Source organism: Diadema setosum, chromosome 22 (assembly GCF_964275005.1).
Source record: "Diadema setosum chromosome 22, eeDiaSeto1, whole genome shotgun sequence".
NCBI classification, from domain to species: domain Eukaryota; kingdom Metazoa; phylum Echinodermata; class Echinoidea; order Diadematoida; family Diadematidae; genus Diadema; species Diadema setosum.
This window is the reverse complement of record NC_092706.1, coordinates 3351630-3374368: the sequence shown is the minus strand read 5'-3', so window position 1 is coordinate 3374368 and position 22739 is coordinate 3351630. Positions and strand designations below refer to the sequence as shown.

The 22739-nt window shown below is 41.4% G+C and overlaps 1 protein-coding gene across 1 annotated transcript; it reads right to left on the bottom strand.

Annotated features, from left to right (window-relative positions):
- Window positions 1–104: 104 nt before the first annotated feature.
- Window positions 105–21513, bottom strand: LOC140245050 (monocarboxylate transporter 2-like). The gene is made up of 7 exons (XM_072324645.1): window positions 21251–21513; window positions 11380–11767; window positions 10754–11047; window positions 8873–9222; window positions 2694–2919; window positions 1383–1526; window positions 105–612 (listed from the first exon to the last, which is right to left on the bottom strand). The coding sequence occupies exons 2-7, from the start codon at window positions 11735–11737 to the stop codon at window positions 236–238; spliced, it is 1749 nt and encodes a 582-aa protein (XP_072180746.1). The 5' UTR covers window positions 11738–11767; window positions 21251–21513; the 3' UTR covers window positions 105–235.
- Between the last annotated feature and the right edge of the window lie 1226 nt (window positions 21514–22739).

Sequence of the window (22739 nt, the reverse complement as noted above, 5' to 3'; positions counted from 1 at the left end):
CCATGCATGGTAGGTCCCACAGACACACTCATTCAGACATCACTCAACCTAAATAGTGTTAAAAAATTATAAATTAATGAATAAAAACGACTGCAGTAGGCTGGCTTTGATAACATTGCACTTTTTCAACTGAAGAAAAAAAAAAAGGTCGGTTCCACGCAGGATTTGGTCAGGAGCATCGCAGTGAGACAAGCCGCGTGTAGGCCTACTTGCAAAACTCGTTATGGAGATACTCCTACACGACGGTGACCTTGTCGATGATTGCATACTTTGGTGGCTCTTTAGGTGGAAAGGCCCACACCTCTGAGTATTCTGGAGGCGGCGGCGACGGCGGCGGAGACGGCGGAGGCTCGGGGCCCTGTCCTAGCGGATGCCCCGACGAGCTTTCCGCCTCCTCGCGTTTTGCCTCGCGCGCGGATTCGGCGTCGAGGCAGCCTTCCTCTTCCGCAACGGCGGCGGAGGACTGTTCTAGCGTCTCGGCGGCGAACTGCATCTTGTTGCGGTAGTTCTTCATAAAATACACGGCCAGGTATTTCGCACACGCCACCAGCCACAGCACGGAGAAGCAGTAGTTGGCATACTTGTACGTCCCCGTCAAGTCAAAACTGAGACCTAGGAACGGAAGAGTAACAAGATACACAGCATCAGTCACACCAATACAATACCGAGTGAAAACGTATAATACCGGTCACACCAACACAATACCGAGTGAAAACGTATAAAACCGGTACAACAATAATTATGGTGATTTTTGCCTATTTGGTTTCAAGCAGGGCTCTATCTTGCCTTACAGCGTCTCATGTCTATGTGTTTCTGTTTAATCGCTCAAAAAATATGCATTTTAAAAGCAACGTTCATTTACCTGCCGTGACGACATTAAAAATTTACTTCTCCTCCTAACCCAACAGTGAAAGTCAAACGAAAACAGTTTCACAAACACATGGAACGCGGATGATGTGTGAGTTTGACGTAAAAACTCCCATTTTCAATGATTTTCCCAATTTTAGAGTGAAATGAGACAAGTCCGTTATGTGGACGTTAACGCGAAACTCACTGTGCCATAGTTAGTCGCAATCTTTTCCATGGAAAACCAAATCTCTGAGATAATTACAATGAATTAGTAATCTATACGTGTGATAAATCTGACGGTATGTGGGTTAATTCTTCTGAGCATTACATGGTCCTCTCAAAGGCGAACAGGATGGCAAGTGCAGAAAAGTCAAATCGAATGCACAGGGAATGGAGAACAAGATACGACTTCCGCAATGTGCAACTCAGACGCTGTAATTAACCTCTTTCAAGATTTCGGCCTGAGAATTTACTGCGATTTTCGCAAAATCGATCCACGTGGTTTTGACTGACGCAAGGATGACGATTCTCACCTGGTATGATTGGGGCCAGCAGGCAGCCGAGACCCGTCATTAGCAGGATGAAGGCAAAGGACTCCTGGTGAACGGCGTGCCCGAATGTCTCCACGGACGCGGCGTAGATGATCGAGTACAGGATGGCTCTGGCTAGCCCAACAACTGCAACGAGAGATTAATCAATACAGTCGATGTGATTATAGGCCTAATACAGTCAAACCTGTCTATAGTGACCACCGTCCATAGCGACCACCTGCCGTATGCGACCACTAAACACAATTCCCCCAAGAGAAAACCATGTTAACGACATTGTCTATAGCGGCCACCTGTCTATAACAGCCACTTTTTCTGTCTCCCTTGGGGTGGCCGCTATAAACAGGTTTGACTGAACATGTAGTTGTATACATGTACTTGTACTGTGTGTCCTTGAAGAGATTCTACCTACAAGACGGCCGATCAAGTTGACTCAGCGCTGCTGAGACGAACACCGAAGATTAAGGGCTATATGGCATCTGAAAGATTACTAAACAATTTCGGGTTTGATTTTGCAACAGAATGTAACATCAGGTATGGTGTCAAGAGGAATTTTGCCGTTTAATTGGACTCTAACACGGATTTGTTGCATTCTTCTGTGTACAGTGGACTCCCGTTATAACGAAGTCCTCGGAATCGGCAATTTTCTTTCGTTATGTTGACATTTCGTTGAAAATGAATGAACAAACAATAAGAATACATACAGTTGATACTGTGATGTTGCGGCCCTAAATTTTACCTCGTTGTAACAGGAATTTCGTTATAACCGTGTTCGTTATAACGGGAGTGCACTGTATTACCAGATCCTCAAAGACGACATCTTGGAAGACTGAAATGAGGACGGCCAACGGTTTTTTTTTTTTCTTTTACGTAGTATATGATATAGCGTGATAATATCAAGAACTTCATCGGAAAATTACGATATCGGGAATTCTTGATCAGACAGAGATTTGGGATTTCAGGTCGGATCATTTTGCCGAAAAAAAAAAACGAAAATGAAAATGCCTCTGGCCTTGCATGTCGACAAGGAATATTCTGAAATACTCTCATTTCTGATGCTCGGACAATCTGGACGAAATGGGAATAAAATGTTGACGACTCACTGGCTAGTTTCATACAGAAGTTTGTTTACGCACTGTAGCGCGTGCAATGCTTATTTAAAAAGAACTTTACAAGAACAGTTTAGACAATGTCATATTTACTAAGTGTATTGGGCCAACAACTTTTGGGTGAAAAGGAAATAGGTTCTGAACTGAATGCAGACGGAGCGGCGGCATTATATCACGTTCAACGCACCAGTAACGTATGTAATCATGGCTGCGGCCTGTGTCGTAACTGTAAGCATGAAAGTGACCCCTGCGTTGGCCAGACACACGGCCGGGATGATAAGAATGCGGGAGCAGGGCAGCCGGTCACCGACAAACGCCACGACCAAACGAGCCCCCGTGTCGACGAAGCCCAAAATGGACATATACAATGCCGACCGCTCGTTGCTGTAACCCGCCAACGTCATGATTTCCACCTACGGCACACAGGGAGGCAAGAAGAAACAAAATGGCTGCCGTCAGATACCCGCACCACAGGCACACTTGCCGTAACGCTTGTTACAGCGATACGCTACATGTCACGAGAGTGTTAACTTGAAGGAAGCGACTGAACATAAAGGCGGAATATCTACTGAAAAGTGATTTAAGATTTGTGTTGACGTAATTCTCAAATTATACTAATCTAAAGAGGCCATCATTTATGTCATTTGATTGTGATTTTTTTTCTGGCATGATAAAGAATAAATGCATAAACTGGAAAAAAAATGAAAATTGAAAATATAAATATTATTGAATCCAATCATTTTTCTGCCTTGAAAAGGAGTTGAGATATTACTTACCTTCATATTACATCATTTCTTATCATCTAAAACCGGAAGACCATCAGGTTTGACGATCAAGTTTGTTTTTTCTTAATTAATCTGAATTGAAAAGACTATTTTTGATGTTGGTCAAAAATCCTGTACTGGGTTAATATTTTGGCTTTTTAATAAGACAGCAATCTGAAAAAGTGCAATCCAAGTTAGGAGAAGACATGTCTTCTTTACAGAGACCACACAACAGAAATGGGTAGCATATTAAATTGCAAATTCATACACATCATGCGAGCCATGCTTTACCATGAGGTACAGGTCTCAGATTTACACATCGGTATATATGGTAATATGCGATGAAGAGGTGTAGATATCTATTCTCTTGAGCAGAAAATAACATCATACATGAGCTTTACAGTGGGAGTATATTGGTGTTTGATTTTATTTGAAGCATCCATGGCACAAACGCAATGTTACAAATATATTCTGGGAAAGCATGATACATGGATTCTTAACAAAATGCTTCTCGGTATACATTGGATTTGACGATAGACACTACTACAAGTGACTCGTGTGTGTTCTTCGTTTCTGCTGCTACTAAACAAAAGTCGACGGAATATCAATATAAAAATCAAGAGGTCACATAACAACACGCATCGGCCATCTCACTTCACTCCAGTTGTTTAAATTTGAAATAATATCCCAAAATTTCCTGGAACAGCTTCGGGGGGAAAATTGCCGTGCAGACGTGGCGAGCTGATTACAAGACATTTACAAGTCTGCATATCAATGAAACTATTTCAAACACTTTGTTTGATCTTTAAAACATCTTTCATTTACTGAATCTATTAATTTGATGAAATTTTGCCACTCGCCATGAAAAAAGGTTCAAAAATCATGTTGGATTTTTTTTTTATTCAAAAATAAATTTTCCACCACACAGATGAGGAATATCTAATAAAAAAGATGAAAACAGAAAGTAACAAGAAACAGGAAAAACTGAACACAAGAAATATCTTTTCCTCATCTCATTTTGTCATATATTCGCCAAAAACCTAGGGGAGAATTAAAAAAAAAATGGTTAAGTGAATTAGAAAAAAAAAAAATTCCAGACGGTATGCCATTGATGGCATGTATACTGAGCAAAACATTATGAAAACGAAATGGAAAAAAATGACGATAATTAAAAAAAAAAAAAAAAACGATTGATGAACTATCGATGTTCGTCGAGATCGAAAGGTGGAGGTCTCAAAGTGACGTCAAAGTTGAGGCGATATCGCTGACTGTCGCTTTGAAAGAGCCATGGAGTCGTCGAATGTATCAGAGAAAAAAAAAGTTAAAAAAAGACCCTCTTTAACTTGAAATTCCCCAGGATATCTAGATAACTGACTGCGGTCATTTGGAGTAACCTCTGCTAATGTGTGGAATGGTTGTCAAATTGTGGACCTTATTTTCAGAACGTATTTTGGAATAATTTGGAAATTTGCAGTGATGCAGGAGTGAAATAGAAAGTAAAACGATACGAATGAAATGTCTGCAACCAACCATAACGTAGAACCGACATTGCCACTCGCACGGTAAGAAACATGAAGAAATGGAGACGCTAAATTCGATCATCTACAAAGCGTCACTGCCTGATTATGAACGGCAAATAAGTGCCAATCTTTGCTAGCTCGACTATTTTCTTGCCATTCTAAGGAAACCAGAGAACAATAATCATTAAAATGAGAAATTTTTTACTTTCTCTGCACAAAAATTCTCATGGTCTCTAGTTTGAAGAAAATTGACTAAATATTATCAAGCAAGAAAACATACTTCTTTTTTTCTTCCTTATCATAGGTTTCTTTCTACTTCGTGCGTCTTTGGACTGGTCTGTTTGTTTTATTAGTGCATAGACACAAATGAATGGGAAAGAGTTTATATTATATGCATACTACACACTTTTGGCAGGCTTCTTCTTGTTTCTTGTGCATTGCGATTGGCAAATTACTGGTTCGTACGAGCAAATACAGCACACGTGGCTGTTTCAAATAAGGGATAATCCAGTCTGCTTTGTTCCTCACGTATTATGTTTCTTGAAAAATGTTTTCTTTCACTTCACATGACTGTGCGTCAATCATGAATCTAAAGTAAACTTGGCCAATGGGACTAACGCGTCCTTGGAACGTCACGCATTAGTGGTGATTGCAATTTGGTAGCGAGATCTCTTCATAAGATTATGATCAACATCAGGTAACTTATGCAGCATTCGTTTCACAAACATCAAAATGTCTGTCGAACAGCATTTCATTTAAAAACAACTTTCCTTCACCAATTCCCTGCAGGACAATGGTGTGACGAAATGTTTAGGTTACGAAACGATTTTGTTGTTCTGTTTCTCATTTCTGTAAAATCCAAATTGCACTGTATAAATTATCATTATAATTCATGTAAATCAGACCATTTCCTCGTTTTCGTAACTTCTATTTAGATTTTTCTTTGTCATAACTTTGATGGAGGAACAAACCAGACTGTTTTACTGGCACCTTATACTCACCAAAATGGTGCCAAACAGAGGAAAGTGGGCAAAAATTACATGGTACAGGCAGCATCAGTATCCTCCTTGGGTTGTGACACGATTTACTTTTGAATTGTGCAAACTTTGAGAAGTTCTTTTAATCGTAGTCTAGAGGAACCAGAAGACTTACAAGGCATCTTCTTCTTCATGTTAAACATGTGAAGTGCCGTTTTCTTCTTCTTCTTCTTCTTCTTCTTTTTTTTCAGGTACGAGCGAATTTGCAAGAATGATTGGTTCAGAATGTTGGAAGAGCATTATCCAGCTCAGAAAATCAGATATGATTCCTTCGTGAAGTGCTTTGAGAATATAATATAGCAAAATGCAAAAGTGGTTACTTGCACACTTTTTTTTTCAAAAGTGTGGTCCACTGCGCACAAAGGAAAATGAAAAATCATCCATGTGAAGACGCCTGACAAGAACTTGCAAGAAATCATTATCAAAATGTAATTTTTTTGCCAAAATATTTAAAACAATTGCCAATGTCTATTGAGTAGTGCTAATACTGAATCTCAGTACCTCCGGCATCATTTAAGATGGATCGGTTTTAGGTGTGTGTCAAAATCATTGCTCCATGTGAGCTAAGAGGAGAATTTTCTCCTTTTTTCAATTAGTAGTAATCTATACAATGACTTCTGTTGACTTCAAATGGATGATACGGAAGACAATCACTTCCAAGAAAACAAACCTCTTCCAATATTTGAGGTCTACACGTGAGATGTCATGCATTCACATCTAGACGTCATTAAGACTGGAAGAAGTTTGTTTGCTTGAGCTCTTTGTGTTTTGCTTTCTTGTGCTCATTGGTGCTTTCACTAACAAAAATGAGCTTGAGATGATATCGATTTCGTTAGGTTCTGATGCTGCCTGTACGGGAAAAACAAACTTACGGCTGGAACACTCCCCGGAACAACAAGATTCGCTGTCCGGTAAACCCTGCTGATTTAATTTCTCCCAGTCGACCACATTCCCTTTCTCTCTCCCTCGCTTTCCACACATCCGGGTCGCTAGTTGAGGTTGAGTTCATCCATACAAGCCGGGAGAACGGCGTGCCTCGTCATCGCGGACTAGCTATCTGGAAAGCCCCACAGATTCTTTATTCATTCAAGAAAACCAGATGAAAGGATTGGGTGCCGGAAAACGTGTAATGCCTACTAGAGCCAGCGATTGAAAGCAACAGCCTAGGAACGATTCAAGTTGAAACATGCATGACATGTGCCTTGTGTGTGACATGTGTTGTGTGAGTGTGGGTGATTGTGTGTGCCTGAGCATGACACTAAAAATGTGTGTTTCACCTAGTTCGCATGGCGTTTGTATGCATCTCTGTGTCATGACGAGTGTTTTGGCTCACCCTGCTAGTGTTCCAATTTGGTACGATGACATAAAGACCCATTCTGGATCGTTATTCAGTTCATGGTGTGTCACGCAAGCATGTACAGGACATGTCCCCTTGCCTGCTTTGATTTTGTTTCTTGGTGTGTGTGGGTTTGTTGTTTTGGGTTTTTTTTTTTTTACTCTGTAAAACCCAAACTGTGATGCTTCTGCTAATGGCATGATGTGCACATAATCGTGTTATATTCATTCTTGTAGGATGTTCCCTACTGGGAAAAATAAATGAATAAAATAATATCCTTCCTTGAAGCTTGAGCTTAGACCTATCACTTAGTATTGGCTCGCTTTATCTCCCTCCTCTGTTCGACAACCGAATCCTTTCATCACCTTTTCTTCAACGGAGAAAGGATCTCGCAATACAGCTCCCCAGAGTAGCTTCATCCAGGCTGGTTACGACCCTCGACCGACAGGGTGAGTCGCCCGTCTAGGTCCAATGCCACCCAAGAACGGACGTCCCCTGGTCCAGACTGCATGGCCGCGTTAACGCTCCGATCACCGCCGGGCCCCATCGCGGTGGAACCACCGGCCACAGTATAAGCCTGACCCGGAAGTCAATGCACGTAGTGCTTCCACTTGGGGGAGCGATTTCGTGTGCCACGAACAGGTCACGCACTTGCAGAAGACTCTAAGTGGCTGCATGTATAAGAGAGAGGCATGGCTAGGCAGGTGCGGGACAAAGTCGAATATCTACTACACTTGATGTTGTCCTGGATATGCCTCAAAGGACATCTGCTATCGACGTACACATTTTTTTCCTCTCTCGCTCTCGTTCTACTTTGAAAGGTCCGAACGATAACAATTAAAGTTTGAGTATTATCAACATATAGGGACAGTCAAATAAATATTATTCCCTTTTAGGGGGAGGCAATTCATTGCTGCGGGTCTCATGCAAATTGGCAAAATTCAAACGTAATGAAATAAGAAAGAAACACATGTGACAAAATCTACATGGTTTATGTGTAACTTCATGTAGAGATAAATTATTCTGACCACGAGAGGTTTGGGAAAACGGCAAACTGAGGTGTACGTCGGATACATATTGAAGAACTAAAAAGGCAAAACAAACCGCGACACAGTATATATGTGGAGGGAAAAAAAAGAAATAAACCTATAACTGCCACATAAAAGCTGCTCTATTTCGTTCGGGTTTAAAGGGTGTGTACAGTTCTGGTCGAGGTGAAGATTTAGCTTTTAACGTTTTGTGAGATATTCAGAAACCACTCTATGAGATGTCAAAGAGCAAGCAGTTCTAAGGGGTATCAAAAGTTTATTCGATGAAAATCGATTTTGAAATGGCTGAGATATCCAAAAACAAGGTGAAACAAAGAGATACTAATAAAGTTGGGGCATGTCGCCTTTTATTATTAGCACTTTTTTGGATATCTCAGCCATTTGAAAACCAATTTTCATCAAATAAACGTTGAATCCTTCTTAAAATTACATGCTCTTTCATATTTCATAAGAGGCTTTTCATTATCTCACTTAGAAATGTTCAAAACATGAATCCCTACCTCAACCAGTACTGTACAGTCCCTTTAAAGCACACATGTTTATATTGTGTTTCTCTTTCTGATATCTTGTCTAAAGTTCTGTTTCTTTCCGTTTCTGACATAATTTACGTTTATAAAGACTGAATTTCAATGCAGACACGACAAGCACAAGATCACTCACCAGATTTATGGCGTTGCAGAGGAGAACCATACTGGATATCAGCGTCGCCAGACCAAAGATCCAGTGCATGGGGTCCTTCAGGAGCAACTTGTAGTTATCCTTGGACTTACGCAGCTTCTCCTTCTTCCGTCTCAGAGCGAGTTCTTTGGCGTGCAGCTTCCTGAGTCTGTCCTCGTCAGGATTAGGGGTAGCCTCCGGCGACCTGTCCTGCGGCGGCAGGGGCGGCAATCTGTAGAGCGTGCTGCAGGCGAGCCCGCAGACAAGGATGACGGACGATATGACGCGGAGAGACGACCTCCAGCCGAAGCGGTCGAAGACGATCTCCATTACAGGGCAGAAGATAAGCATCCCTGGGAAACGTTGTCATGTAAATTCAATTCAATTCAATTCAATTCAATTCAAACTTCATTTTATTTTTCGAAAAGAACATAAACATTTCACTTTCTTTGGTAACAGAGAATAAGGTTACATATAATCAAAACAGAGTAAATTGAGAAAACATAATTGTGGAACCTCGGGGTAACAAATAATGTTGTAATGAAAATTGACTGAAGTGATATAGACGATATAACATTACACAAAATATCGAAAAATGGAGGGACCCACTAAAAAGGCAATGCTTGTAGAATGTGGGCCCCTCAGGTACAGAATGTCACTAGAAAATGAACTGATGCAAAAAGGGGAAAAAATTGGGAAAAAAGTCAGATAAAAAAAGTCTGGAAGCCCAATAAGAAGACAGAGTAACAGACAGACACACATACACAGGCGAATGAACATTAAACGAGACTGGGAGGACAAAACTTATAAAGGGGGACCTAAATACAAGACAGAACGAGACAAGACTGTCATAATAGGGACAAAACAATCATCAAAACAGGAGATATGGTTTGCAAGTTCCGAAAGAGACAATAAAATTTTAAAATGCACCCCCATAATAACGAACACGGTTATAACGAAATTCTCGTTACAACAAAGAAAACATTCAGGTCCCGAAATTATTGTCTACATATCTTTATACACTTTATTGTTCGGCTGTAACGAAATATAACAAAAGAAAACTGCCGGTCCCGAGAAACTACGTTATAACGGAAGTTGCCTGAGTATGATATCGTAGGGAGCTGTTACGATACGTCGTTTGCTACGGTATTGATTTAAAGCACACTTAAGACCCAACGAACTAATCATTACAAGTAACACTCTGGTAACAGTGGGTGACATGATAACCTCATTAAACGCAAAATTAGAGAGAAAACACAAATTCAGCAAGTCGTTGATTCTTCAAGTTGTTCAGTACACTAGGTCACTGTGTTGCTGTAGATTAACAATCAACTATTGTGTCTCCACCTCAACTAGACGACTATACAGGTGCTATACAAGTGCTGTACAGTCGTACCTTATCAACGACTCACCTACGGTCGCTCCTACAGGTCTACCTTATCAACGACTCACCTACGGTCGCCCCTACAAGTCTACCTTATCAATGACTCACCTACACTCTAAAAACGCAAATGTTGAATCAACATTTAAAAGGGCCGAGGAGTGACAGCATTTTTTGAAGTATTGCATCCAACTTTTAGAATAACATTTTAAATGTTGAATCTAGCAGGAAAACCAGCACTTTCAAAATGTTGTCACTCCTCGGCCCTTTTAAATGCTAATTCAACATTTGTGTTTTTAGAGTGTAAGGTCGCCCCTACAAGTCTATCTTATCAATGACTCACCTAAGGTCGCCCCTACAGGTCTACCTTATCAATGACTCACCTACAGTCGCTCCTACATGTCTACCTTATCAACGACTCACCTACGGCCGCTCCTACAGGTCTACCTTATCAACGACTCACCTACGGTCGCTCCTACAGGTCTACCTTATCAATGACTCACCTACAGTCGCCCCTACGCCGGGCAGCGTTGTGGGCATGGCGCACTCGTGGCTTTCGAAGTAGGCAATGACGACGTTGATGGTGCTGACGAACACGAAGTTGATGCCGACGCCGAACAGGAGTCCGATGGTGATGAAGAGGACCCATGCCTCTTCTACGTACGTCGATGCGAAGAGGCCGACGAAACAGAGAATGACGCCGACCACGGTGATTAAACGAGGTCCGAGTCTTTGGTAGATTGCGGTGATAAGTGGCGACAAAAGAACTAGGGCCCATGCGAGAGACGCCACCCAACCTGCGTGAACAAAATCAAAGGATTTGGTTATTGGCGCTTTTGTACATCTGGAGGACATAAACACAATGGACACGTGAGGACATTGCATTTACCGTAATTTGCGTCCTAAATCCCACCCTCGATCGGCGTGTGACGACACGAAGAGCGTGTTCCACTCGTACGCCCGTCGAGATGGCCCATGCAATAGCTATACCGCTGAAATGCTAATGGAAGAGCGAAAATTAGCTAATCACTGCAATGCCTTTCCAGATTAGGTCAATTTGGCCCTGATGCTGTCGATTACGTCGAGCTCTCTTCAACTGCTTCCTTAGGTTTAACATTTCGCAATTCACCTGTTTCTGTTGCCGAGGATTGCAGGTCCCTTCTGAGGCACATGTAGAGGACACCAAAGCTGTTGAAAAACCCCATAAAGCACGCAAACATTAACGACGCGGCTATGGTAAGAAGCCATCGGTAGTACCGAGGGCTCTTCCATAGTGTCGTCATCAGTGACGTCATACGCGAGATCCCGCGGCGACTTCTGACGGCTTCGTCGAATCCCTCGCCGACATGGAGCTGCGGCGTGCCGGGACCGATGCTCTGCTGTGACGAACGGAGGGCGGCTCGCAGAGGCGATTCGTCCGGCCAGATGGACGAGAGGTCCCGCTGGGAGACACACTCGTAGACGATCCGGCTGCTTCCGGAGTTCATGCTGTTCGCTCAAGTGATCTAGTCGTGCAGCTGCAAAGCAAGAGGAACAAACGTTGAGACGTGATTGAGCCAAGCCCACACTACAGGCTGATGCAAGAAATGATGACATTCTCAGCGGAGCAACAGGCACATAAACATACGGAGGGTACACATCCAGCATGAGACCTAAGTGAAAATGAAAAGCACTTTTAAAGAAATCTTTATGTGCACATGCATAAAATATGACATTTTCATTCAATAAATCATGTCATTCGTGTGTATTTTTGTCTCTCCTTTGTTTGTATAGGGTTGAAAAAATAAACAAACAAAAACACACAACTGACGAGACAATAGAAGGACGAACCTGAGGTGGAAGAAAATCATGCATTTGTCTTACTACAATATCGAAAACCTAAAGAAGAGTTTATGACTGAAATGTACTTTTCAGGTTGAATGCAAAACAGTATATAACGGTATACAATATGTCTTTTCTCTTATAAACGATCGTATACATTCATCTAATTGCTGACATGTCATGCAATCTCGAGAGCAAAGAATACTTACCAGAGTCTCATTATTACACTCATCAAAGTTGGTACTCTGCACAATGTCTATTTTCGTGTGGACAAAGGGCTTCTCCTGAAGCCATACACTTTACAATAGCAAGATTTAGATCTGTGACGCCAAGGCTGTAAAAGGCGACGCCGCTTCCCTGGTTGAACAATGGAAACAGTTGCCTCGCGCATGTGCAGAACACCATTTTCGGCCTAATTAGCGTCGTTTTAGCATTCGCGTCGCAGATCTAAAGCTCGCTAATGAATGCAGAGATGACGCACTTCGAAAAGAAGCCTTCTTCTCGGTCTTCTCTGGAATCACTTGTTTGGTAAAAATTTTGCTGTTTTAGAGCGTCTTGCAATAGTCACAAAAGATTAGTCGATTTCTTGACGTATAGGTCTACATGCGTAACCTCATCAGATGAAATCTCCATGGAAACGTTTGGGTTTTTTTTTTCTATTTTCATAGCAAACCAACAGCTTGCTAACATTTCTTTTATCATCATTATTTTCTCTTTTTTTGGTAAGATTTTGATTTTGATTTTGCCAAAGGTAGTTCTAGCACAAAGTGTGTGTCTGTTTATTATTTTTTTTTTTTGGGGGGGGGGTGGGTAGTTTAGATTTAAGGCACAAATGGGATGAGGTGTTCTTGTAAATTTCGCAGTATAATGTCGTACGAGTTACAATCATCAATCTATCAACAACTATCAGTGCGCTCTACACTCGGTGCGCTACACCCTACACTGCTCTTTATTCGGTGTCAACTGCGGCGACCTACAGTGGTGCCGGGCGTGGATTCTGGAAAGCAAAACAATCCTTGTGTTGGCGTATACGACTCCGTGACTCGGTTTCACTCCAGTTCCCGGATCACGATCCATGATCCAAGACGAAACAGGATTCGCCTGGCTATCAGTTAAATATCAAAGTGAGAGAACCGCCTTTGACCGGATTAAGTACTGGTAATGCAAAACATCACTGCCAAAGTCAGGAGGAAAAAAAAGAGTTCCACTTATATATGGCTTACTTATACCCGCCGACACTATACTTTGCAAAGCAAGGTTGCAAGAAACCAATTACAAGGTTTTGAACAAGTCACGTTGCCGCACTGCTTGTTGTTGTCTTTCTAGTTCTGGTTGTTTTTGTAGAATGGCGACTGAAAGCAAAGCGACAATTGAGTAGACTAAATTAAAATCATGCGCCCACAAGCACAAAAAGATTGATGTTGAGGCATTTCGTCACCAGCAATATTTCGAAGAGTTATAAAAATATCTCACAAACCTATCATTTCCGGGAAAATGTTTCGAAAGGGAAGCTGTATCATATCACATTGCGCCCTGTGCCGTCTCTCTTTTGCCTAGTTTCATATCGTAAATATAAAAATAAACACACACAAGCATGCACAAACAATTGAACAGTCTCGGCGAATTCGATATGGATGATAACTTCCTCGTGTGCTGGGCCTCCGGCGTTTTTTTTTTTTTTTTTTGTGTGTGTGTGACTTCACGTGGACTGCATGTGTACTGCTGAAGATCAATAGGCATGACAAATTCAGCTTTGCCTGCGAATACTCGTGATCAACTGAGCAATATCCCGTTTCACACAGCGCGGTGTCATCATGGAGCTACAACGTACCTCCATAGAGTAACCATTGTGTTTGTCACAATACTCACGGGGTCGCATAAATTAATAATAATAAGGTCTTCTTTATCCAGGGTAGCCTCTTCAGTGTTTCCACTGTTCTACCAGAGGGCCCTGCCATTGTTATTACCCTAGCGTTGCCAGCTACCCATTTATACACCTGAGTCGAGAGGGACATGGTCGGAAAAAAAATTTCTTGTCCATAAGAAAAGGAAGTAATATGTAGGCCCTATATACGTCAGAAATGTAAGATACGATCTTGAACATTTTTATTGTAGAATGAATCTACTGCGATAGGTAAATGATCTGAATTATCCTTGATAAAATAAAAGTAATGAGTTTATTCAAATGTGTAGTCTCACTATATGTGATGAAGATGACAACATTATACGTGCAAGTATATTAAAAGTAATCGTACACATCCCTCGTGGGTGTCATCATGATGACATTGTGTCGCAGAGCCGATCACGGTTCGAGGATGGCGTAATTATCCTCATTAGCTCGACAGAATTCCTCTACAGAATTCTGGCGCGTGTGTGACAGCGACCTATACATGGCCCAATAACATGTAGTGGCTTTGGATAAGCGAAAGAAATGTAATAATCAGTGACTCATTCATGAAGGCCAACTAAAAGTCAAATGTCAGCTGACAAAATCCCATGTGGGTATCATCGTCAAACGAATCAACAGCATTCATTGCGTGACTACTGCATTCCGCGCTTACTTTTCCTATAATGATTCCTTTATTTGATTTGTTATCCTTTTCAGAGAAATTTCGAAGGAAGGAATACAACCCTTTAATTCTTCTGTAAAGAAGCTCGAGAACCAGAAGCATAGTTGATACATTACTACGAGAAGCGCCTTCGATGAACTTTTCCTTTCGAGAAGGTCAATAGCATTTTGCGCCAATACGACATTGAGCAACACTGAAACTCGATTCTATACACTTGACCCGTCACTCGCGTGCGTCAGCGCTTTAAAATTATAAACTAAGACACTCCGACATTATGACATTATACACAGCACTGTCTAGACGGATGTTGATCAGTACATGTATGCATTATGCATTCACCTGATGGTACTGTTTCGTGTCGTGGTGCTGGTCGAGTCGCATTCGAAGAGAGATGGGGGGGGGGGGGGGGCCTCCATCCACAACATTTTAAGCCTGCAGAAAATGACCGGTGCCGTGGGGATGACTCGTGCACGTACGGGCAAATCTTTTCTGCAGATGATTATGTCTGATTCACGCGAAGCACTCTAAATAGACAGCTATATAGAAGATGCTACTGTTTATCGGTGTGGTTTGAATGCACAGGCAAAGGCTACTGACATATCGGAAAACAGACGACTGAATAAATCCCTATTTTGAGACTGAGGTGCCCATCAAGAACCCATCAAGTAGAATCCTCTAATGTATGATTTTCCTAGTTGTGAAAGGGAGTGAAAGGGCAAGAGAGAGATGAAGAAGGCGGAGAAGAAGTCTGTTAGAAGGAGAGAGAGAGAGAGAGAGAGACTGGAAGTTGAGAAGATATGACGAAATAATTTATATCTTCTCCTCGTCGATCAAGAGTTTCCCCGAAGAAAAACGTCTACGACTATTATTAATATGCCCTGCAAAACACACTCAGTACAGTGCATAGAACCCAGTAAATCCATTATGCCTGAGAGTCGCATGCATGCTGTGTTTCTTGCGCTCAAACACACTGAGACGATACCCTTGGAAATACAATTGTAATCGGTACCTCATAACTACCTCTACGCACCACATAGTAATAAGCGAGGCACTGCTCCAACTACGGATGTATTGCAGAGCCGCTGTACGTCAAGCACCTAGTCTTCGATCCAGACGCGAGTCGGCAAACATCATCCAGGGTGGCGAACATGCGACATTTACTTCCAACCTGCTTCCAAAACAGTCGGCCTAAAATTGATAAAGAATCAATCCCAAAAATCGAGAGAGCGGTACCGACATTATAGAGCGCTCTTCTCGAATACACTGATCTTACGTTGCAGAAAACTGCTTCTCCAAGCATATACCTTTAAGGGCTCGGAGTCGAAAAGGTAGTAGTGGAGCAAGGGGCACCCCTGCACAAATACGTGTTTAAATTTAAGTTAGTATATCATGTACATAAGATGAGCAAAAGATGAGTGACGAGAACATATATATTATGTCTGGAGCCATATACCGAATGATACGTGTGGACTGTGAGTATATTGCACAGCTGCAAGATGACTGTAGCGTGATGACAGGGATCTTCTGGTGGAGGGCCAAGTCTGCCGCAAACCAACCAAATAGGGCTGACAAACATGCACCTTTTCAGATTATTCTTGGCACCACTTAAATAGGCAAAAGAAAATGAAAATATGCAAATATCAAGAAGAAATACCAACGAAGATCAAACCTCCTCCCATGAGTGGCTCAGTGGAACATATCGCTTTATATCTCCCCTTTGGGTATCATCATTTTTTCTTCTTTCTTTTTTTTTTTACATTTTTCTCAGCTGTGTAACGCTTGAAATGTTTTATACGAAAAACAGATTCTTGTGCCCGTGAGAGTAACGATCCGCAGAGACTGAAAGTATTCATGATGTTAAACAAAGGTGGTTGCATATCAAACGCTAGGAATTGCTGGTATGCATATGAAGTGGTCATTTTTATCGAGGTATATAAACATAGAGCGGCTATGAAATCCGTCTCAGAACGCAAATTTGGAAGAAAATACACACACAAACAGCTCTGGTTTTATCAACATCCTGTACTGAGCTACGGTGCCTGTGGAAACAGGCCTTCAAGTTGAATGACCTAGTTAAATACGACCAATGTCTCGTACTGCAGGGCCGGAAGTTGCTATTATGTAACGATTATTCTCGGGAGTATTCCTGAGGCTACGACAGTATGTCAGGTGTAACCTGATTGCTTGGGGTGCATATTCTATAGCGACAATAATACATTGCAAGCGCCCTACTGTCCCGATATTGGGGAAAGATGGACACACGATTAAGGAAATGTTCAAATTTGGCTTTGATCGTACATGGATTATTATATATTATACATCGGGTCAGGGCAATCGAACCATCGTATAACTGCAGATATATAGCTCCTTTGGCTCCAGCGGCAACTTCGCGAAAGGTGTCAAAATCTTCATGCAGGGTGTTTCCGTCGTGTGTCCGTCGGGAAAACTATTATGTATAAAAATTCACATCTTCGTGTAGCCTTCGTGTATGGTTCGGGTGTAATCTTGTGACCATGGATTTACACAAAACAGTGTAGCTCCATGGTTTGACCTTCTGTAGGCATCGTACTTGCTTCGGCTCTTGATTGGCTTTTGACCAAGTCAACTTCGCTCGAAATTGAAAATTTCACATTCGTATCGCCATCTTGGGCCAATTTCGTGACATTTTGACGCCACCTTGACGGGTCCTCAACACGGAACAGTATTGTGGAAATTCGGCTCTTTTTGCGTGCTGAACACGAGTCGTTTCCTTTAAGCTCACTAGAAACGGCAACAATGCACTTAAAATAGTCAAGAGGCTACCGACAGGACTGTAAAGAATACGACAGGTATCATTGTTTACAACCGTCGTGGAGCTACAATGCATACAATCTGGAACATCGGTAGTGCATTGTGAATGCGGCTTGGGGATGACATAGAGAGGGAATATAGAACATCTGAAGAAATGCGGAGGTGTTATAGTCTAACGGCATGCAGCAACGATGATTGGTTTCTTTAATAAAATGGCGTCGACGAAGCTCCGTCGTGCGTGGCCCTTGAGGCACGAATCAACTATTCATTAACTTGTTTACTTGGCATTTCAACTCTCGTGAACGCCGGGCGAGGTGTGCTGGGAGGCAGAAACAACCGTGGGGTGGTGCTGGATGGAGAGAACTTTGGATAAGAGTGATGATAGATGTGTATGAAAATTGACAAAATAATAGAGTATGTCAATCAAAAACATACGGAAATTGAGACGCAACCAACACACAAGTTGCGTGCCGCATATTCATAATAATATTGTCTTGTGAACGAATTTTCCCCCTACGAGTACTGTCTTATCAAATTTAATTGCCTCCATATTCTCATCCTGTTCGCAGCCATTTTATGCAGAAATATTGCTTAACGGTCAATTGCATTTGGCTGCAGTAGATTAAGGCGCAGTTTCACAACTTGCGAAAGACCTTACGAAACAAAATAGAGCACTATACGAGTTACACATTAATCTGGCACTTGGGCCTTAAAATGACTGTGACACTTGGGCATGACTTTTAAAGGGATTGTATAGTTTTGGTTTGGATGGGGAGTTCAGATTTTCACTTTTTGCGTTTAATTACAGACTACTTATGAAATATTAAAGAGCATATAATTCTAAGAGGTATTCAAAGTTTACTTGATGAAAATCAGTTTTGAAAAGGTCATTATATCCTAAACCAAAGTAAAACAATATGGTCCTAATTGACGATGGGTCCCACCTTTTATTAGAACCTCTTTGTTTTTGGATATCTCAGCCATTCAAATTCTTCTTAATCATGTTCTTTAATTCATGAGATGTTTCTCATTATCTCACAAAAAATGGAAACCCGAAGCCCCATCTCAACAAAAACTTTTCCTTTAATTGATTATTCAACCCCGCAGGCTCCCAAAGGTTAAAGTCGAAATAAACGTTGGTCTCCAAGATAGTACGTGGCGCAAAGAATAGAACAACTCAATGTTTCATCGCTGCAACGAAGGCGCAGCGAATTTCCAATTCTGTCATCCCGTTGCCATGGTTACACATCCTCCCTAAATATCTAACGAGCTTCCTGAGATGCTGCGTAAGAACAGATCATAATATCCATAACGCCGTACTAAAATATGCACGCGTTTAGTCATCCTTGTATCTTCTCGCGCCCTCTCATCTGCGTGGGTGATGTTTCCTTGGCAATTCAGAGACTCCAATCCTTTCGGCGGGAGATCTCACAATTTGAGGTCATTTCGCAAATTTTCCTGTTCTCCCACTTAGACTATATAGCTGTGTGTCTCTTGCTTTAGATGTATTCTCTCCCCCTTTAAAATTAGTTTTTCTCCTATCCAACTTTAGTTTTGTCATATATGTTTTCAAAAATACGGCTAAGATAGCACGTACCAGAGAGCATGAACCCAGTACATATCAAACCCTTGAGCTGGATCTGGCTCGCAAGGGACGTTGTGCTTTGCGCACCCAAAATTTCGCGCATTATGATCCGAATCTCCAGTGGAAGAAATCTCCACATTTAAAGATAATTGGGGCCCCGTTTGGGGTTGGAGTCTCTAGAAAATATTAGCACATTTAGGACAGTAATATTTGTTACACAGAAGAGCGCATAAAAATATGATTCAACATCGACTATAAGTTCCCCAGCTATATTGTAACTGTGGAATTATTCAGTAGCCTACTGGTCGTCTGACCAAAAGCACGCAGGCGCGTCGCGGTCCAACCGAGCGAATTAAACTCCTTTCATTGCGATCAGCTGTCCGCATAACCCGTTAAAGGTCGATATTATGCATTGTACTTTGCAAGCAGTGCTACACAAACTGGATGCAAGGCGGAAAATCCACTTCTACCTCGTAGTTAAGCCGACAAAACAACAACCATCATAAAAACATATGGACCAAGTTTTGTGCCATCTATAAGCCTACCTCAGAAGTCAGAACTGAGTGCCAGTAAAGAGGCTTCTCACATCTAACTCGTTAACACAGGGACGCGCTTACACACATACACACACGCACACCCATTACATTTTCACAAACAGTATATTCACATGTCAAAATAGTCAATTAGTCTAATTCACGCTCCTCTCACTAATAGCTTCTTTCTGGATCATCTCTAACAAAGTAGAAATATCTACCCAGCTGAACCCTTAAAGATCTGTACAAACGCGTATTTTTAAATCCAGCTTTGTATAACTATACTATATAGTAGATTCATTTTCTCCGTCTCTCCCAAAAAAGAATATAAATATAGATTCCGCATGCCTTGAACGTTTGAATGGGTGGGGAGTTGGTGCATGGTAAGTCCATACCTGTAGCATCGTCAATGTCAACGTTAAAATGCTCGAAGCAAAATCATTCTTTATCATTTGCATAAGTACACTATGCAAAATAGTTGTAAATATTAACACTTTATGTGGTCACTATATTATCTGTCACATTTCTCGTAATGCTAAACGATGTTACAATGACATGCTGTGCTAGCAAAGCGTTAAATTCGTGATGTAAGAGTTATGTGAAAAGTCAGTAAAAATGCTACTCACACGTTTTACTTTACTTTCTGAGTTCAAGGTCGACAGAAATATGATATAGAGATAGGAAATTCGATAACCAATGATTGCATTCATAAACCAGCTTTTGATATGATTCGTAAACCGTCTGTTCCGTCCACTTTGAAAATCATGGGAAGGGGATAAATAGCTTTCGGCAACGACGCAGCAAAAGGTTTTACTACACCCTATGTTGTTTAAATACCCGCAAATGGATGCACCGGCCGTTCTGTGACCGAATTTATAGCAGAGTGCAACGAAAAACATATTTGCAGAGAGAGAGAGAGAGAGAGAGAGAGAGAGAGAGGAGGGGGGAGGGGGGAGAGAAAAAAACAAAACACTTTCCATGAGCATTACAGTTACACGGTACATCGGTATACATCCACTTACCTCTCACAATTTGTGAAAAGACAAGATGGCGCAGGATCACAAAGCACGGACCAAAACGAGGCTAACAGAAGACAGAGATAATATTCAAGAAGATTGGCAGTCCTACATATAGCTGATACCCAGTCTCAGTATCAACTTCACAGTTTCATCATCCCCTCTGAACATTTACGTTTTGCTCCTGGTTGATCGGTAACCAACTCGTGTTTGCCAACATCTAAATAAACTTACCCATTGAAAGTTCCGCGCTATAGTTTTCCTTCTGGTCGAGTTTGTTGAACTCAATCAGATCGAATCTGAAATGCTCAATACTTTTGAACCATGTTAATAATCATAATTATGGAACACTTACCTTATAAAATGTGGAAATCAAAAGGTTCCTCCTGCGACGTTTAATACAAATCATCACCTTTCCGATCATCAGCCTCATTTTTTGAACAGTATGGCATATTATTTGGCTTGACTCGGCTTAACTCAAATTCGTGCAGACGGATTGGGTATAGAATCGCCCGTGAGATGACAAACTGCTCTCAAGAGCTCTGATTTTTGAAAAAATGACTTCCGTATATAGAATAAAAATCAGCGTTATATTTAAAAGCCGTGATGTGATGTCTTGATTGTCATGATGACAAGCAAATAAACTTCAGAACGTTTATGATGGGCATATAAGAGTTATACTTACCACGCAAAAATTGTGTGTCAGGTTCAGAACAACGACAGCGGCATCAACATCACACGAAGAACTGTCGGAGAGAGAGGGAGAGAGCAGAGCAGAAGCAAAGGGGGTAAAATGGCTGCGACAAGATGTCAGTGGCAAATCGATGGAATCGTTGCGATGAAAAGTTGACGCTGATTGCAGCGTTTGATTAAGCTGAGGTCTGGGAATCTTTGGTGTAAATTAGAGGCGAAGTTTGAATCATGACTGTTTTTTGGTACAGAATTGGAAACAATTTTAGCAGGGAGGATTGCGAAGGTGGCTGTTTTGTGAGGTTTTATAACGAATGTCAAATCGATCACAACACGCAAGCAGCCGACATGAAGATCATTCCGCGGTTTCACATGAGCCGGTCGGGGAAAAGAAATTAGATGTGCACGCACCCAATCACGTTGGCTCTGGTGTGCGAAGCAACAAACAGCTGCAACGGCACCGGTCAGAACCGGTGCAGGGTATGGAAATTAACATAAATTATACTAGTACTCTTGCGCAGGCGCAGTGTGAACGTTGCCAGAGGACGAAGAGCTGATAATCAGATGCATGTGGCCAGTGGAGATCCACCTGCGTTTGTGGTAGAAGGACGCTTTCGCTATAGCCTGGTAAAAGGCGTCAACTGACAGAGTGAAATACAGAATGTAGGTGTACTGTTTATTTCATTGGGGTAGCGCAATCATGACTTTCGTATTCCTTTAAAACGTGTTACGATAAACTGTAACAGTTCCAGATTGCTATAAATCACAACCAATAGCAAAATTGGAAATGTTTATGATATTCGATCCCAACCCTAGACACTTGATTTTGCCTCGAGGAGAATTAAACGGCCGCGGACTGTCCTTGAACAAGGACTATCCTTTTCAACTTTTGCAGAGGCTGTCGCTTATGTTCTCTCTCAACAAGGCGAAATATACCTTTGTACCTATAAATACCCATATTCAGACGGAAATCCTGTATACGTTCAAACTCTGTGCAGTTAATCATTCGAAGGCACACCCAACGTTGTTAAATGCGCTTTTCTTACATGAGCTTAATAATTATTCATCTTGCCTTACGTGGGGAGATAGAAACCGAGACTGAATCGTTTATTTAGCTCGCGTCGTTTACTCTCACTTTATTTACTGAGCATTCAAACCAAATATTAACTTTTTTTAAGAGCGCCATCGAAATCAAACCTCATGATCGTGGTTTCCTGTATTTTCTAATTATCATTTAACAACAAGATTATACATGGATATGTTAATAATATAATATCTAAGGCATGTAATTATTACATTGGTTAAGATTTTTTCCTAAGTTGTATTGAATTATACATTGCACCATGTACTAGTATTCAGTTACGTATCGAAAGTATGTTATATTATTCAAGTATCATGTTCTGTGTTATTTTTTTGTGTGTGCGTGTGTGTGTGTGTTTAACAAAATACAGGAATTAAAAAGTATATATTACCATGTACAAAAC

Bases quoted from the DNA above. Each gene is read 5' to 3' on its own strand.
- LOC140245050 (XM_072324645.1), bottom strand. From the start codon at position 11,737: ATGAACTCCGGAAGCAGCCGGATCGTCTACGAGTGTGTCTCCCAGCGG. The intron at 11,048-11,379 runs GTGAATTGCGAA...TTGTTCACGCAG, and splicing joins ATCCTCGGCAACAGAAACAG to GTTGGGTGGCGTCTCTCGCA. The intron at 613-1,382 runs GTGAGAATCGTC...TTCCGTTCCTAG, and splicing joins GCTGGCCCCAATCATACCAG to GTCTCAGTTTTGACTTGACG.